The sequence below is a fragment of the Poromitra crassiceps genome (assembly GCF_964638095.1).
Source record: "Poromitra crassiceps genome assembly, chromosome: 2".
NCBI lineage: Eukaryota > Metazoa > Chordata > Actinopteri > Beryciformes > Melamphaidae > Poromitra > Poromitra crassiceps.
This window is the reverse complement of record NC_139624.1, coordinates 36,462,016-36,481,617: the sequence shown is the minus strand read 5'-3', so window position 1 is coordinate 36,481,617 and position 19,602 is coordinate 36,462,016. Positions and strand designations below refer to the sequence as shown.

Here is a 19,602-nt window from a genome sequence, read left to right as displayed (position 1 = left end):
GCAGCTTTTGAGTATATACAGTTGGAGGCAGCTTTTGAGTATATACAGTTGGAGGCAGCTTTTGAGTATATATAGTTGGAGGCAGCTTTTGAGTATATACAGTTGGAGGCAGCTTTTGAGTATATATAGTTGGAGGCAGCTTTTGAGTATATACAGTTGGAGGCAGCTTTTGAGTATATATAGTTGGAGGCAGCTTTTGAGTATATATAGTTGGAGGCAGCTTTTGAGTATATATAGTTGGAGGCAGCTTTTGAGTATATACAGTTGGAGGCAGCTTTTGAGTATATACAGTTGGAGGCAGCTTTTGAGTATATACAGTTGGAGGCAGCTTTTGAGTATATACAGTTGGAGGCAGCTTTTGAGTATATATAGTTGGAGGCAGCTTTTGAGTATATACAGTTGGAGGCAGCTTTTGAGTATATACAGTTGGAGGCAGCTTTTGAGTATATACAGTTGGAGGCAGCTTTTGAGTACATATAGTTGGAGGCAGCTTTTGAGTATATACAGTTGGAGGCAGCTTTTGAGTATATACAGTTGGAGGCAGCTTTTGAGTATATACAGTTGGAGGCAGCTTTTGAGTATATACAGTTGGAGGCAGCTTTTGAGTATATATAGTTGGAGGCAGCTTTTGAGTATATATAGTTGGAGGCAGCTTTTGAGTATATACAGTTGGAGGCAGCTTTTGAGTATATATAGTTGGAGGCAGCTTTTGAGTATATACAGTTGGAGGCAGCTTTTGAGTATATACAGTTGGAGGCAGCTTTTGAGTATATATAGTTGGAGGCAGCTTTTGAGTATATACAGTTGGAGGCAGCTTTTGAGTATATACAGTTGGAGGCAGCTTTTGAGTATATATAGTTGGAGGCAGCTTTTGAGTGTATATATAGTTGGAGGCAGCTTTTGAGTATATATAGTTGGAGGCAGCTTTTGAGTATATACAGTTGGAGGCAGCTTTTGAGTATATACAGTTGGAGGCAGCTTTTGAGTATATACAGTTGGAGGCAGCTTTTGAGTATATATAGTTGGAGGCAGCTTTTGAGTATATACAGTTGGAGGCAGCTTTTGAGTATATACAGTTGGAGGCAGCTTTTGAGTATATATAGTTGGAGGCAGCTTTTGAGTATATACAGTTGGAGGCAGCTTTTGAGTATATATAGTTGGAGGCAGCTTTTGAGTATATACAGTTGGAGGCAGCTTTTGAGTATATACAGTTGGAGGCAGCTTTTGAGTATATATAGTTGGAGGCAGCTTTTGAGTATATACAGTTGGAGGCAGCTTTTGAGTATATATAGTTGGAGGCAGCTTTTGAGTATATACAGTTGGAGGCAGCTTTTGAGTATATATAGTTGGAGGCAGCTTTTGAGTATATACAGTTGGAGGCAGCTTTTGAGTATATATAGTTGGAGGCAGCTTTTGAGTATATATAGTTGGAGGCAGCTTTTGAGTATATATAGTTGGAGGCAGCTTTTGAGTATATACAGTTGGAGGCAGCTTTTGAGTATATACAGTTGGAGGCAGCTTTTGAGTATATACAGTTGGAGGCAGCTTTTGAGTATATATAGTTGGAGGCAGCTTTTGAGTATATATAGTTGGAGGCAGCTTTTGAGTATATATAGTTGGAGGCAGCTTTTGAGTATATATAGTTGGAGGCAGCTTTTGAGTATATACAGTTGGAGGCAGCTTTTGAGTATATACAGTTGGAGGCAGCTTTTGAGTACATATAGTTGGAGGCAGCTTTTGAGTATATACAGTTGGAGGCAGCTTTTGAGTATATACAGTTGGAGGCAGCTTTTGAGTATATATAGTTGGAGGCAGCTTTTGAGTATATACAGTTGGAGGCAGCTTTTGAGTATATACAGTTGGAGGCAGCTTTTGAGTATATATAGTTGGAGGCAGCTTTTGAGTATATACAGTTGGTGGCAGCTTTTGAGTATATATAGTTGGAGGCAGCTTTTGAGTATATACAGTTGGTGGCAGCTTTTGAGTATATACAGTTGGAGGCAGCTTTTGAGTATATACAGTTGGAGGCAGCTTTTGAGACGGTATGGGCACCCACAGTTTAATGTCCCAATTATGAAGCAACCCAGTGGCCAGAATAAAATGTAAAAAACCAGAATATTATGTAGCTACAATATCAACTCAATCAATTTGAATAGGCCATACTATCTTGACCTATAGGCTAGCCTATAATGTCAAAATCATGTTTTCCAGTTACTCCTAAAAACAATTGCTTTCTGGTAATATGCAATATGATGACAAAATAGTGTATCTATAAATACCTGCAGTATCACAGTTGGCCAAAATGATGAAGTAATGAGTGGTGTCCCATTCCCTAGGTGATTCTTTTCATCCCTACCTACCCCTTGTGGCTCCGTTTGGAAGGGCAAGTGCCAAAGTGGGGGACACTCAGAAACAAGGAGTAGGAGTAACAATAACAATTGGGATTGAGTCTCTTTTCTATAGTGAGTAAGGTGTTAAGCACCATGATCATTGAGTTGGATGAAAAACAAAGTCTTTATTTTAAGTTATATTTTGGAAATGAACTTCATTAGTCAACAAAAGTTTACATAGAAGTGAATGGGGGAAACATGCGCCCTGTATCTAATGTATTGGGTAGCCTACCTGTGATCATCATTGTTCGGGGATACTAGTGCTGCAACTATCGATTATTTTAGTAATCGAGTATTCTACCGAATAATCCATCGATTAATCGAGTAATCGGATAAGAACCCTTTTTTGTGTTTTCAAAGGCTTATCGTAAATATACACCAAAAAATAAGATAAATCTCTTCAAATAAACAACTACATTAGTTTCTTTCTTAGAAAAAACAACATTTTTATTTTTAAATTGCATAGAACTGGCAGTGGCACCATTCATCTTTTTCACCCGTCCTTACAAAGCTGTCCATAGTACGCTGTGATCCGCTGAAAAAGAGGTGAAATAATAATTAATATTGATATTTATTAGGTAAGTTCATAACAAAACTGGAGAATGCGCATTTACACACCCTAGACCTGTTGCCTATTATTGACACAAATATCAGAATAGCAAGATAACAGGTCAGGTGGTGTAATAATTGGAGCCTAAAATGCACCAATTAAATAGTTGTTTGCATCATCATGAGAAGAGTCGACCGGTCTAGGGTGTGTAAATGTACATTCTCCACACACACACTCTTTCTCTCTCACACACCAACAGGCTAGTGTGATCACACACACACACACACACACACACACACACACACACACAACGCTGTTAAATTAGCCGCTAACGTTAACGTTAGGTTGAGCTTTGTATTTCTCACAGAAAACGGCAAGCCACATCAAAAAGATGCAGCGTGAATGCAGTTACTAATAGTCATATTGGCAACGTGGCAAGCCAGCAGCACAACTACTACTAGTCTTAATATCAAGTAGCAATCATTAGCATACATTTACATTAGCGTTGTGTATAGTTAACGTTACGTTACCTTGCTCCGCTCGACGTAGATGCGCTGGTGGATGCGTAGACTGGATGTTTACGGTTCAGGTGCTGAAGCATTGACGAGGTACTGTTGTGATATGCAAGTGTCGTCTTGCACACCACTGAGTTTGTGTCCTTTTTCAGCGTGAAATGGTCCCACACTTAGACAGTTTCGGTCGTTTTGTCGGCCCTGGTTCTTCCCTTCCCGGCTCCTCCTGTCTGCTTTCTCCGCCGCCTCGTTCCATTTTGCGGGGTCCGTCTCTGGTCTGTCTGCGATCATGTGTCCTCGCGTGTTTACACCGGAAGAGCGCTGTGCCACACCAGTAAGCGTCCGTGAGAAACAGTCTCTACTCTCTAAATGCCGTGTCGAGGCGAATCATTTTGGCCTCGATCATTTTAATTATTCGAGTTATTCGAGGTACTCGAGGAATCGTGACAGCCTTACACACTGTATTATAGGCTACTTGAATATTGGGGGATGTATCGTTTATCTCACCCTGGCCTGTTGTATCTTTGCTTTAGTCATGACACTATATAAGAAGTAACACAAATTACATGGAATAACAATTGCCACGATTTTGCATCACTCCATCCGTGGCTGTACCCCATCTAGCCACAACCCCGGCAAGCCTGCCCCCGTGGTTGTATTCATCATTGATATATTTTTCAGCCATTTTGTGCAGATTGACCGCTGCCATAAATGTTCCCTGGGAATCTGAAAATGCCATTTAGTCTTTTTGCAGACATAGCATTATCTGTACGGGCCATAAGCATGTTAGAGTGCTATGACAACATGGAGGTCTGGCTTTACCACGTTAGAATAACATGCCGACTTAGCCATGTAGAATGACTGACAACAGAAAGCATTAGGATAATGTGCATAGCTCAAGTCAAAGCATGTGGAAATGGATTGACAATATGCCAGTCACTATGCTGGTTACAGCGCTGGGGCAGGAGTGCGTGTATGGGTTATCACCGTGCTAAAGCATAGGGTCTAAAGCATAGGGTCTGTGGTGTATGGGTTATCACCATGCTAAAGCATAGGGTCTGTGGTGTATGGGTTATCACTGTGCTAAAGCATAGGGTCTAAAGCATAGGGTCTGTGGTGTATGGGTTATCACCATGCTAAAGCATAGGGTCTGTGGGTGTAATATGATATGAGTGATGATTGAACCCTGTCTGGTCAGGATGAATGATGGATGACATATGTTTATTTAGCCGGGTAGCCACTAGCCAGCATTATAGTGATTACCTTTCTGTCTAAATTCTGGAGCACTATGGCTCTATGCTGGCTGGGTCTAGTTCCTCCTTCCCCTTTAAAAAAAAATGAGGGATCTGTTAGCATACAATACTTTGTCCTTCTTAGAGCTATATGTCATTCTGAGGAGTGAGTGAATGTCACAGAATTTCTTGTAAAATTCAGCACCGAATCCATCAGGCCCTGTATTTATATTTTTCATTGATTTGTTAAGTAAACCCTTTAGTCTTGCAGGTACAGCTCCCTGCCAGGAGGGGTTGCTGCAGTGCCCTAAGCACCCCTAGTTCCAGCGTCCCTGTCCATCTTATTGTTACCCTCTGTTTCTCTCATCCTTCAGACCACACAGTGTGTTCCTTCAGTACACACAGTGCCATTCACAGTGGATGTTTTCTGCCTGGCTCTTCAGACAGCCTGCCCCCCTCAGCCACCAGCTGAGGGCGCTCTTCCTCCACTGGAGTAAACACAGCAAGCGGAGGGTGGCCAACTGGGGCGGGACCCTGTGTGACGTCCGGTACCTGGCTATGCTCCACCCAATCACAGCAGACTACTGGAGAGGAAACGGCTGGTGGAGATGAGACCATGGGTGAGTTATTTAACCTTTACTCTTGTCTGCATATTTGATTTGATTTGATCATCTTTATTTCCAACACGTAAAATAAGTTTAAACAAAACTAAATGAAAGCAAAAACAGCTCAAATAACAAAAGGATCATCATCATCATCATGAAATTCACCTATCGCTAAGCCCCGAACGTAGATGAGTAAATGACAGCGCGTGCAGCTCCACAATACACTCAGACAACCTGAGCCTAGAGCTCCATAGAGAAGCATAGAGAAGCAGAAGAAATCGGGATTCTCCTCTGGGTTTATGTTATATATAAAGTTTCTTGATTATACAGAGGTACATGAAATAGATTACCAGGCGCCACTCTTCAATTCAGCGTATATATAATCCACGGAGAGGTTACTTTAAGTCAGGGGTTCCCAAACTTTTCCAACCAAGTACCACTACGTACCAAACCAAATTTCCCATGGACCACTTCCACTGCGTATAACCCCCCCAATGAATGAATGAATGAATGCAGTAGAAGCTTCTGAGTCTTGAGAAGGCTCATATATATCACTCATATGGAATGATAATGTGTTGGGTTGTCACTTGAAGGGCAAAGTCAGAGTCGTTAGAACATCGTGAACAAACAGCTTCTCAAACCTCTGCAGACATTCTGGGAAGTGGAAGAAACTAATAGCAGAAGCAACGTGTGTGTTGCATCATGTTGTGAAGAGGCTGTGGCTGAGCAAGAGTCAATTCCAGTGTTGGGAGTAACTCATTACAAAAGTAACATATTACATGTAATATATTACTTTTAGCAGTAACTCAGTAATATAACTTATTACTTATAGGATTTCAGTAATATTATACCAGTTACTTTGTCAAGTAACTCAAGTTACAAATGTAGTTATTTTTCTTTAAATCAAAGCACATATTTAAATAAAGATACAATCATTTCCTAATCAAACTGTTTTTATGCAAATAACCACTATAGATGACAATAACAAAGGAAAAGAATAACATTTAGAATTTTGGATTGCTTACACTGACTTCAAGGCGGTTGAAATCATTTTTCGGGATGGTTCCGGGACAGCGATGTCATTCTGCTGCTGCTGTTGTTTTGGTAAAAGTAATGCAAAAGTAGTGTAATAAGTAACGAGTTACTCTACACAGACAGTAATATTGTAAAGTAACTTATTACTTTCAAATAAAAGTAACTAGTAATAGGTAGTATATTACATTTTGAAAGTAACTTGCCCAACAACATTGGTCAATTCCAACAAACACAATCACAGAGTTTTTCTTCTTCTTCTTCTTCCAAAGACTGTAAAAGAATCCGTTTTCTCCACAGGCTGCTTAAAAGGTTGAATGGGGACTGTGACCATGGTTGGTTTGAATCTCTGGACTGGCTGGGAAACAGGGAAAGTGTGTGAGTAATCCTTCCCACCGGTCCAGCTGAGCTGCTCAGTGTAACAGTAGAAGACTGGATCTACTGGGTTGTGGGTTGTTCCCAGTGTGGATTCAAAAAGGAGAACGTCGCACTGCTTCCAATACTCCCACATTCAACTGTTGCATAAGGTCTCGACGCCAAGTCGTCATTCAGGCATCTCAATAGTCAATCAACCATGATCAATGACATCACTTCCTGGCATGGGAGGAGGTACTTCTAATGACTTCATACAATACAAAAGAGATTAGGATTTGAACCATACGATCACAAAATATAGATCAATATTATCCAGTGTGTCCTACTGACTGTCGTCAGTAGCCACCAGTTGAAGACTACTGGGGAGTTATGTTATATGAATGTATGTAACTTACGGTACTTCATGAATATGAAACATGCTAAAAAATAGCATGTATGCTTAGCTAAGCGGGTGTAGTGTGACTAGTGTTTATAGTCATAGTTCTGTGGGTCCCGGAAGATCCATGAAAATGGTCAGAAACCCTGGTGGGGAAAGGGTTAAGTATTACTCGTTTGTGAGTATCATAGTAGCTCCATTCCATTCAATTCTTAACTGACACAGTTGCTGTGAGCAATTGGTTGATCAGCTTGGTCACAAACACTATCTGCTTTTCTCATTTCATGTCATTATAAAATGATTACTTTTCCTTGCTGCTGGTCAAAGTCAGCAGTTTTAAGACTCACTCTGCGTTCTTGTAACTTGTGATGTGCATTGTCATTTATTTGGCAATTTACAGACTAAAATCATTAATTGATTAAAACAATCAGAATAGATTGATCGATAATGAAAATAATTGTTAGTTGTGGTCCTAATTGTAACAATATGTCTTTTTGTGTGTGTTTTTCCCCCCTCCTATAGGGCAGGAGGAATAATGGTGTGCACAGACTGATGGTGATGTTTCCTCTAAAGAGAAGCTTCGCTCCACCCCGGGGGGCCATGTTCGCTCCCAGACCCACACCACCTCTCCCCTGACAGGGACACTCCCCCACGCCTCACCTGCCAGGATCCTGACTGCCTCTGTGAGCACACACTTCCTGTTCTACCTCTCATCCTCACCTCTACTACCTCCACACACACACACACACACACACACACACTCTGTCGCCAGGCTCTCAGGTGTCTCTCAGGTGTCACACAGTCGACTGGGTTTCTTCCTGTTTAGCTGCCGTTATCACCATCACCCTGGGCGGAGCCACTGGGGAGCAGCCATGTTGCAGAGCGGTTTGTGATGTCCGAGGCGTGCGGAGCAGGACAGGGGCGGGGCCACAGATACACTCCTCTGTTTATGGTTGGCAGCGAAGATGACGAGCAGCACGCGCGGTCCAATGGAGGCAGGCCTGAAGAACCAGGTGTTTGGAGGAGAAGGGGAAATGGAGGACGAGGAGGATGAGTCGGTAGGTGGAGTGTCCTGTAGGCCGTTGGTTCAGGTGTATAAAAAGTAGCAGTGAAACACTCACTTCTATTCAGATGTATGAAGAGGTAGAATGCAACATCTCATAGTATGAAGAGGTGGACTCTTATTGATTCAGTGCTTTCCTACTTTGACATCAGTGCTCATCTCCCAAAGGCTCGGCAGTTACATTACATTACATTACATTATGTCATTTGGCAGACGCTTTTATCCAAAGCGACTTACAATAACACATTTTTGTCAGCAATAGAGCAATCAACTATGCAACACAGTCTATGACAACTACAACATCTGAAGGAATAGTGGTAAAGTTAAGTTTTTTGTTTTGTTTTTTTGTTTTTTAGAGAGAGAAAGAAGTTAGATCAAGAAGGGCCCAGATGGAGCATGAAAAGGTGAGTCTTTAGTCTTTTCCAAATGATCGGCAGTGTTTAAGCTGTCCTGACCGAAGGTGGAAGCTCATTCCACCATTGAGGTGCCAGGGACGAGAAGAGTCGAGATCGGGATGAGCGACTTTTGAGCCCCCGTAGCGAAGGAGGGGCGAGGCATCCTGCACTAGTGGAGGAGCGAAGGGAGCGCTGAGAGGTTTGGAACCTGACCATAGATTGCAGGTACAGGGGAGCTGACTGGTGTACTGCCCTGTAGGCCAGTACCAATGTCTTGAATTTGATGCGTGCCGAGATGGGGGAAGCCAGTGGAGGTCCTGGAAGAGGGGAGTGACATGAGAGAATTTGGGTTGGTTGAATACCAGACGGGCTGCAGCGTTCTGAATGAGCTGAAGCGGTCGGATGTCGGTGGCAGGTAGGCCGGCCAGGAGCACGTTGCAGTAGTCCAGGCGGGAGATGATAAGTGACTGGACCAGGAGTTGAGTCGCTTCTCTTGTGAGAAAGGGATGGATTTTGCGGATGTTGTAGAGAGAGAACCTACAGGAGCGTGCTGTAGCAGCTATGTTGGCTGAGCAAGACAGCTGGTTGTCAAGGATCACCCCAAGCTGTTTGGGAGGGAAGTACAGTGGTGTTGTCGATGGAGATGGAGAGATCTGCGAGAGGGCAGTCTTTCCCTGGGAGGAAGAGTAGCTCTGTTATGCTCAGTTGATGTACACACTCGCATAATCCCTTTTTATATCTTTTGTTTGTGGAATTTCATACAAAATCGTACGTGTATTCCCTTCAACTGTACATTGTTTTCTCTTCACCCCCCCCCCCTCCCCGTACAGAACAGCGCCCCCTGCAGCTGGTAGGGATTCAGTGTTTTTCTTCAGCAGGGCGGTTCATTGCTGACAGGCGATCTGGTTGAAAGATGAACTCTACATATTTAGGTCACTCTGACAAATATATTATGAGGTTGTTGTTATTATTAAAGTTGTGTGTTTTCCCTGGAAATTCCCTGGAAACCAAAATCCACAAAAACGTTCTAACTATGTAGGCATGAAAATGTACTGTCTTTATGCAACTTTTTATGAAATCACTGTTATGAAAATGTACTTTTTCTCCTCTATTAAGTGCTATTATAATATCTCTATGATGTTTTGTATTGATTTGAAACAAGTGCCTCCCCCTACACAGGTGGGGATGATTATTTTACCTGCATTATAAAAAGAGGCTAATAGCATCATTCTGTGTGATGCTCTGATGAAGGCACATGCCCAAACGCAGTACGCCTTGAATAAAAAATGGAAATCTGAGAAAAGTCTTGCATTTTATTTTTTGGAGTGCTGCTATAGAGAGGCAAAGTGAACGTCACTTCCTGCTTCAGGCACTGTACCAGAGATTTTCTTCTGCAATTTATTTTCCCATAGACATTTCGTAAAACGCTTAAAAATGCATTAAAAAATGCAGCTATATTTAGAATCGGGAGAGACCATAGAGTATTTCACAAGGACCAAAACAAAAACAAACAAATAACGTAGAAAAAATATGTTCTTCAAACCCATTTTTTTTACGTTTTGGTCGGAAATAAATGTTATGCGATCTCTCCTGTTTCTAAATATATCTGAACTGTTTGGTTTGGCCAAGTAAAACTATTTTTATAAGCATTTTACAAAATGTCTATGGGAAAATAAATGGCAGATGAAAATCTCTGGTACAGTGCCGAAGCAGGAAGTGACGTTCCACTTTGCCTCTACTCAGTGATTTTTTTCTATAAGGGGGAGTAACTTACATTATTTTTTTTTAAAGCACGCAAATTATTTTTTACTCAGCATAAATGAACGTCATGAAAATATTTATTAAACAGATTTCCAGGATTTTTCCAAAACTTTGGGGGATTTTATTTTTTTCCAAAACTTTTCCATAACCTGGAAATTGTATTTTAAATTTCCATGATTTTCCAGGTTTTTCCATGACCCTGATTACGGGAAAAATACATCTTACATGTGCACCCTTACACTGTTTTTAACATCAATCTGTGACGTCGGTTTGTGATCAAGTGTTGTAATTTTGTTTGTTTTGTTTAGCCTACGTTCCCTCAACCTGCTTCATTTAAAAACATGCATGAATTCGCAATAGCTGCGAGCCTGCGACCACATATTGCGTATTTGCGAAATGCAGGATGGTAGGGGCAGCCTAGCCTGGGTAAACCCAGCCCCCAGTGACCTGCTCTCAGACCTGTTCTCAGTCACTACGCCACACCTTGTGACTAGTGAGCAGGAGCTGTCTGAGAGCAGGTCACTGGGGGCTGGGTTTACCCAGTCTAACCTGCTCATACTTCCATTCAAGTCATCCCTTCATCCCATCCCCTCATCCCTTCATCCCTTCGACCCCTTCTCATAAACCATCAATTCATTGTGGCATCGTCGTAGTTAGTGAAATCGATGGTGTACCGGAATTTGAATGTCACGGGTCCCTAGATTTTTGCGACGTCAAAATAGGGTCACGAGCCAAAAAAGGTTGGGAACCCCTGAACAGTTAAGTTAAGTTGAGCCCTAGGGGGGAAAATGACTAAAATAATATACCTCAAATGAATCAGGAATAGCTCCTCAACCATAATGCCTATATGCATATTTCTGGTCTCCTTTGATAGGTAAGACGGTAAGGAATATGAATCCATTGGAAGTAAACATATATTTATTACCATTACAGAGTAAATGGAGATGCAATAAAGGAAAGAATAACATTTTCATCTCCGCCTAGTATTGTGATGATTCGACCTCTGACCTCTGACCCCTCCCCTGAGAGTTAGAATAGCATCATCGGAGCACTCATAAATCACGGAAGTGAGAAATCGTGATAACCAGCGGATCTCTACCTAATAGAGGCTATCCCATACGACTAGAAATACCCAGAGCAAAGGCATGCATGTAAGTTCCCCGATGAGTAACAACATGTTAATCCTTTGTATACCTCCAAGTCTTAATCTAGGACCTCTATCCCCTCCTCCCCGAGCATCGGGTGGGCAGTCTACTGATACAGGTGGCCTGATGGCACTTTTTCTCTCCAGGGTGAAAGAATTTACTAACCTATATACTGTAGTAGAATCACCCGGTACATATTTTGCGAATGAGCTGAGGCCCGAGATCATTCTGTCCTTTCTACATGCATGGGGGAGGCTATTAGCTGAACCCAAATCATGCCTCTTACCTCATAGGATTTGTGGACCCTTCTCAAAAATGTTTTGAAGAAGAAAAATAAATAAATAAAAATCCTGGGGTTTTATAGGTTTTATATAAGTTTACACTTTTCCTTATGAAGCATACAAATCATTGTCCAGTAAATTTTGTCCAACACACATGAAATCATTGTCCAATATACATTACCTTATTTTTCAACATTGAGTTCATTATACATTTCCTATTTAAGCATCACTCTTGGCTTAAATGACATTTCATTTTTTCCTCTCTATTTAACAAATTTACCATGAGAGGAAGGGGGTTGTGGCCCCATTTACCACTGGTACAGGGTTGTGGCACGAGGCGAAGCCGAGTGCTATAAACCCTGTACCAGTGGTAAATGGGGCCACAACCCCCGACCTCGAGTGGTAAATTTGTTTTCTACAACAGCTACCAAATAATATAAAAAATACACAATTGTAACATCCAATTCATTTATTTACAATCATTACTGGTTTCAGAATACATTTATCCTTCCGCCACAGAATATAGTTCCATACACAAGATCAATGATTGCACTAAACATTTAGTTGCCTTTGAGCCAAAAAACAACTAACCTATTCCTTAACGGGATTCACAGTTATTGATACATTGCCTGTAAAAGTACAGTTATTTAAACAGTTATCTAAAGCAGCCCGTTTTGGTGGTGGTGTGTTGATATCTGGTGACGGCAGAGGGCGTTTGTTTGTTTGACAGTCCCAGGTTCGGGGTCCGGGCGCTAGTCCGACCTCCCGCTAGTCCGACCTCCCGCTAGTCCGAACTCGTGACAACTCAAGCTCAGCCAGTTCTCTCTCCCCAATTTCACCATGTCGTTCTTTGTTCACTTCACCTTCATCTTCATCTAACCACTGCTCAAAACTCAATCCACCCAGTAAATCAAACGTTACTACGAAATTGGACATTTCCTTGTTAGAGATCGGCCATTTCCTTGTTAGAGATTTGCAGACTGACAGGCTAACAGTGGGCGGAGTCAGCACAGGGAGCGGAGTCAGCATCAGGGAGCGGAGTGATACTGCGGTTGGAGCCGAACTGTAGATTGTTGGCCTATTTACCACTGTTGCTAGCCAATCAAAATCCAGTATTCACTCATGCTATTGTAGAATTGTATTTTTCTCCCTTAATTAGTAATAGGTACCTGTCTGTGTATCAGTAATTAGCCTCACAACCAGTTTTCCTCGTGTACAAGACGAGGCTTTTTCCCCCCCTATCTATTTGCTATTTCCCTGTGATTACTGACTAATAAGAGCCTGTCTGTGTATCAGTAATTAGCCTCACAACCAGTTTCCCTCATGTACTAGACGAGGCTTTTTCCCCCCCTATCTATTTGCCATTTCCCTGTGATTACTGACTAATAAGAGCCTGTCTATCTCTCTGCGTCTTCACACTCCCTGGTGGAGCCGAGACCATTCCATCATCTTCCGTCTGGCTCCCTGCCTGTGCAGGAGAGCAAAATAGCTGTGAGGTCCGCTTCTTTTATCTGGTTCTCATCGAGGGCATGTCTATGTTTTGCTGGGTCACGGTGACCTAACCTCTAATTGGAGGCAACACTGTCTATCTGCATGATATCATCCCTGCCCATCTATGATGATTCAGCCATCATGTTTGTGTGTGCGCTGGTGTGCGCAGTTCAATTCTAATCAGCCCATGATATCACACTACTCCTCACCCTAGCCCATCTTTAAACATTTCACATGTAATCTACAGCCAAGATTACATTTACCACACTTTAAAAGGAGCATTCAACTCAGTTAGTCATTGATTGTCACATCTTCACAACCCTCAGTCAGTACATTATGCTTTTTCAACTTTCCATGTTTCATCATGCTACTGAAAAATCCTTGATTTGTCAACATACTGCATTTCAATTATATAATTCAATCCATGCTCCTAATATAACATTGTGACTTCAGTGCACACAGAATATATATAGAAAAACTTAGGTGAATAGCATTTTAATTTACTAGGAGTCTCCTCTCCTCCAGTCAGCCTTGCCCCCTCTGCTGCAGGTGGTGGAGCAAAAGTTCATCCAAAGCTCAGCTTTCCCAACAGTATATAACCTAAATTTCAAACCCTGGCTTAAGGCCAGGGGCGGACTGGGATCATAATTCAGGCTGGGCATTAGATACCAAGCAGGCCAGGCTGATACCGGCCGACGCGCGTGCGAAGGGCGGCGGCGAAAAATTTGGGCCGTTTGAAGCTCAATTTGGGCCGTTTGAAGCCCAATTTGGGTCGTTTAAAGCCAGATTTGGGCCGTTTGAAGCCCGATTTGGGCCGTTTGAAGCCCAATTTGGGCCAAGTCCAATTTTACAATGAGATGCACCCACTTTAACCCTGAATAAAGTAATAAAACCACTAGTAAACCAGTAGGCGGCGCCTGGCCTGCTGTTCAGTGAGTGGCCTGGCCTGGCCTGCAAAAAAAAAAAAAAAAGTAAGGCCAGGCCAGGCCAGGCCACCGGGCATTTGCCCGACGTGCCCGATTATGCAGTCCGCCCCTGCTTAAGGCAATATCACAATTACATCATAAGCAGGTGTCTATAGATAATATTGCACCTGAATGTCTTCTCCTACTCTTTGACTAGAACTGTAACTAAATTTGATGAACATACACTGAAATACATTTACAATATATAAAGATATACTCAGGCGGTCTCCATGTTTTGCCGTGTTTACTGGGAGTTTTACTTAATTAAGTAATTTCTGTATAGCCATCTTACAACCAACTTATGACTGAAGAGCTCCAGTCTATCCAGGCAGATTTCAGCACAGTCAGACGAGTCAAATAAGGCTCATTGGTGTCAGAACTTCAATACAGCCACCAGATGGCAATGAAGAGCCACAGCTCCCACCACAGAGCTGCAGTCTGTCTCAAATCCAGTCCAGAACATCGGGTCTGGGAAAAATATGGAATTTTAAAATGGAAAGCGTGTCAGAATCCTGCCAATCATCTCACATATTATGATATTTGTGGCTGTGAAGGACAATCTTCATGTATACAGCGATATGACCTAGTTAGCAGGGGCAACATGTCTATCTGCCTGAATCATATTGAACACCAGACAGCATCTTCATAATTTAAAAAACAAATTATGGAATTTTTTTATTGGAATATGCCCTTTTTAGCTGTACAGTGTGTACACAGTCTCCCATCGCATCACTCAACATGCTAAACTGTTAACATGGAGCACTGGAGCTGACACACTCATGGATGATTTCAACATGTCCTCTTACCGAAACAACAGAATAATTTGATTTCCAATTACTCCCAAATCCACATGAGCAAAACCGCGTGTGTGTGTAAACGCCTTGCGTTGCTTAATTTGAAAATATCACGCATCAGCCCATCTAGGCAGCGGCCGTGTCAACAGCCCCCGCCCCACCATCCATTACCCTCACCTCCCCCACCCCTCCCCACTGACTGTATTACCTTCACCCTTTCCCCTTCTTTTTTATTAGTTCATTCTCACTTAGATTGACTTACACCCCCGACCGCAGCCCTCGATCCGATCGTCATCGTCCTGGCCACCTGTCGTCACTCTGGCCCATCTACCCACTACTCCTTCGCCTGCCTGATGCCCCCCCCCCCCCCCTTCATCATCACCACCGACCCCTATCCTCCCCTCCTCTCTTCTTGGTCGATGCCACCAATGCGGGACTCATGGATCCCTCAGATCACCCTCGTGGAACCTTTTTACATTTTCAACTTTCTTCCCTGATCTTAGGATCATTTAAAGAGTACATTTTCGTATTCCTTTTGTTGGACTCCTATTTACATTTTCAATTTTCTGTTATTTTGTACATTTTATTTCTATAATCTGAAACTTTGTAAATGGTTCAGCCTGGCATCATCTCGGCCTATCCCGGAGGAGGGTCCCCAGATGGGGTCCATAGCTGGGCCCCTACAGTACATCGCCCCTCACAAGGTTCCTCCTCAGCCAACAAGTCACTGAGGCAATCCATGTGGTGGAAAGGTTTCCTTGCACGCACTGGGGGTGGAGTAGCCTGGTAAACCGCCCGTCACGTGAACTCACATTTCATTTGGTTCTCCGTGACGGTCTGGACCCGCACAGGCAGTTTAAGATGATTGGTCGAGCCATGCCGGCCATTGCTGGGCCGACGAATCAGCGGCGGCCGTAGGCGGGCAGGCTCGTCTGGGCAAGTAGTGGGTACATGGTCTTTGTAGTTCTTTTCACTCGTCAACATCGCGGAAGTGACAGGCAGTCTGAATGAAATTGAATGTAATGTTCCCAATTCTATGTATTAAATTCTAAAAAACGACCCTCAACATTTGGGAAGGCTAAGCCACACAACTAGTTCGTTATAATCTAACTAAATGCTTCGAAGGTGACTTTACGACCGCGAGGACTCAATCAATGAATACCACGGAGATCATCCACAGGCACCTTCCGCGATCTGATTGGTTGAAGTTAACACCCACCAGCGGTGATAGACAGATGGGTCATCCAATCACCTGCCAAGTAGCTTGGACAAAGTGCCTGCCTCCGTCAGCGGGTCTGGTGACTTCAAACCCAGATCGACTGGTTTAGTGAAACCTATGTGGAGCTATACCGTCCATCTGGCAGCGTCAGGTTAGGGGTGGAGGGGGGCGCCGCTGTGTCCCGGCCTGGCCTTCTCTCTCACGCCTTATATGTGTGGGGGCGGGGGCCGGAGTGCGGGGCATCAGTGCTCTCCATCACTGGTCGAGGGATGCCGGTAGGTTAGAATAGCTTAGGTTAGGCGATAGATTAGCTACAGCCTAACTGTAGGCTGTAGACCTGTTATAGTGTTCAGGCTAAAATCAGACTAGAGCAGAATAGGACAGGGCAGACTAGGCTGTAGATTAGCTAGATTCCCTGTGTTCTAGTTAGTTCCGGTTAATGGCTAGAGTAGTCAGATTGTCTGATTTGCTCCCCCCTTTTCCTGCTCTCTCCTCTCTCACACTCTAAAGCATGGCACTCAGTCTACTCTAAAGCATGGCATCCCCTCCTTTCCCTGTTCTCTCTACATACTCTCTCTCATACTCCCCCTGCTCTCCCTCCCAACCTCCTCCCCATCCATTATATTCTAAAGCATGACACCCATTCTCTTTCTCTCTCCCCCTTCCCCTCCCCTTCCCCACCTCTCCTCCCCTGCTCTCTCCTCCCCCACATTTCCCATTCCCTCCCCACCTCCTCCCTTTCCCTGCTCTCTCCTCCCCCACATCCCCACACTTTCCCTCCCCCCTCCCTTCTCCTGCACTCTCCTCTTTCCCCCTTCCCCTGCTCCTTCTCCACCTCCTCTCCTCCTCAACATTTCCCATTCCCTCCCCACCTCATCACTTTCCTGCTCTCTCCTCTCTCACATTCCCCCTGCTCTCCCTCCCCTGCACCCTCCCCACCTCCTCCCTTTCCTGATCTCTCCTCCCCCACTATTCTAAAGCATGGCACCCATTCTACCCTAAAGCATGGCACCCATTCTATTCTATATTTCCTATATTTCTCCATCATATGATTGTTCAATGTGTTGTTATTACTACTGTAATTTGCTACTGTTGTTGTCAGCTAGAATTAGCTTGACATATTTTCTGTGAAGACATCTCTGAGACATGCTTGTGAATTAATGCTATACAAATAAACTTGACTTGACTTATTATATTTGTTTATTTGTTTTCACTAAATTTGTCAAATAAACTATAAAATACAGTAAGATATTATTTTCAGTCAATTTTCTTCTTGTTTTCTTCCATTCCTTCACTCTTTGGCTCTTGCTCCCTACCTCCTCCCTTCTATTACAGACCCACTCTTGTCCCAGAGAGACCACTATGTGTGTGTGTGTGTGTGTGTGTGTGTGTGTGTGTATGTGTGTGTGTGTGTGTGTGTGTGTGTGTGTGTGTGTGTGTGTGTGTGTGTGCGTGTGCGTGCGTGCGTGCATGCGCGCGCATGTGTTAGAAGGGGTTGATGCGGAGTCCTGTCCCCAGTGGGGAGAAGGGGTTGACTTTAGCCCACATAAGAGCATCATTGAGGGAGATGGCGGATTTACCGTCCTCCAGCAGAAACACTGGACCCTGCACATGACAAGAAAAAACATGAACATGTCGTCAGCTGTGCAGGCATTTCTTTAGGGTAGTTATAGACGGTTTTCACGGAATTGTGTGAGGCTGTGGTTTACAGTGATGTTTGAATCCTAGCTTATTTTGTGTAAGCTATTGTATTAGCAAAGACTGCAACAGGAAGTTAGCTAGGGGAAATTTAGAATGTTTATGTTAAGCTAAAAGTGTCTATACAAAAGCTAGTCAAACAAAGCACTGGCCTGTATTCTGTGTCCAGTAGTCAAACAAATCACTGACCTGTATTCTGTGGCCAGTGAAACAGGAAAGTTGAACATCTGAGTGGCTGGGTAGATTGGAGCCTGTCACATAGTCGGGCCCATACAGGACTAGCGCCGCTAGGGGAGGTACCAAACCCCTTTTCAAATTATTTCATTTAATACAGTATGTATTCAGTCATTAGATAGATGGAAGTTCTCACTGAATATTTGTCAAACATGCCATTCATAATCACAACCATATATCACTTAGTTTAAAGCATGGTAGTGTTATTATGAGTATTATTAATAATTAATTAATAATTAATAATTAATATGAAGTATTTTTTCTTTCTTTACCACAGTCTGTTGGCTGGATTCTCTTCTCTAGGCAGATGAACTCTTCTTTTTGATACTCTGATGGAGGACTGTTGGGGACATCATATATACACCTGATAGACCAGACAGACACACACACAGGCAGACAGGCGGACGGATGGTCAGACAGACACACACACAGACAGAGAGACAGCACAGACAGACACGCAGGCAGGCGGACAAACAGGCAGACAGACATCCCTGAATTCAAGTAGTTTATATAATTGCAAAAATATCATTGATGCCAATGTTGCCATCATTACCCGGCATCATGCCAAGCAGACATCAACATGGAATAAAAAATACTTCTACAGTATATCTATAGAGAGCCAAAGTGAAGGTCACTTCCTGCTTTTCTCCCTGTACGAGCATGTGAAAAAATATGAATGGTGGTGAACGGAGAGATACCTGTACATTACTTTTAAGATCCCGTTGGAATTGTGCAATGGAGTACAAGTTAAATTTTCTCAATTTAAAAGATAACTATGCATGTCAAGAAAGTAGCAGTTTGTACTGAAACTGAAACGTAAGGTTTAGTTTTGGCAATCAACTACACTCCGTTCACCACCATTCATATTTTTTCACACGCTGGTGCAGGGAGAAAAGCAGGAAGTGACGTTCACTTTGGCTCTCTATAGGAAACGTCAAACCATATCCAGCACAACTTCATCCAAGCCCCACATGGTGGTGCTAAAACATATTTTTGGTGCATCTACATGCAGGGAGATTAATTGATGAATCAGTGTGTGTCCACTTTAGGATAGTTTAGGTGATGAATAAATAAATGAAGTCTGGCTTCCTTCCAGGAGTTAAAAATGTTACTTTTCAATCTTGGTATGACAGAGGCATTAAAGTGATAGGAGACTTGTTTGATGAAGAGGATATTTTAGTGCCCTTTGAATTGGTCAGAATTAGATTCGGAGTCCCAAAGACAGACTTATTTGCTTATTTCCAGGCTCGACATTTTATTAATACGGATGCTAAGTTACCACAGGATAAGACCCTTCTTGGACATATGGAGGAAGCTATTATCCACTGTACATTGAACAGAGGCTTGATCTCGTATTTTTATGATGACTTCCTAAACGATAATGATCAGAATATAGATAAAGTGACAGCAAGATGGGAAAAGGATCTTCAAATTGAATATGACAAAGAGAGCTGGGGGGAAGCTATTAGAGCCTGTCATTGTCT

General features: G+C 42.9%; 2 protein-coding genes across 4 annotated transcripts in view; both read right to left on the bottom strand.

Moving 5' to 3' along the window:
* grm8a (glutamate receptor, metabotropic 8a) overlaps positions 1-19,602 on the bottom strand; it is a gene marked incomplete at both ends in the record, with an annotated part of 1,167,224 nt that overhangs the window by 545,446 nt on the left and 602,176 nt on the right. The window lies entirely within an intron of this gene.
* LOC310794938 (WD repeat-containing protein 17-like) overlaps positions 17,672-19,602 on the bottom strand; it is a gene marked incomplete at both ends in the record, with an annotated part of 138,648 nt that continues 136,717 nt past the window's right edge. Inside the window, 3 exons of one of the 2 annotated variants that reach the window (XM_083656969.1) lie at positions 17,672-17,791; positions 18,074-18,171; positions 18,391-18,458. In XM_083656969.1, the coding sequence (XP_083513095.1) occupies positions 17,672-17,791; positions 18,074-18,171; positions 18,391-18,458 (286 nt within the window). The remainder of the gene's footprint in view (positions 17,792-18,073; positions 18,172-18,390; positions 18,459-19,602) is intronic. The other variant, XM_083656970.1, reaches the window with a different exon arrangement.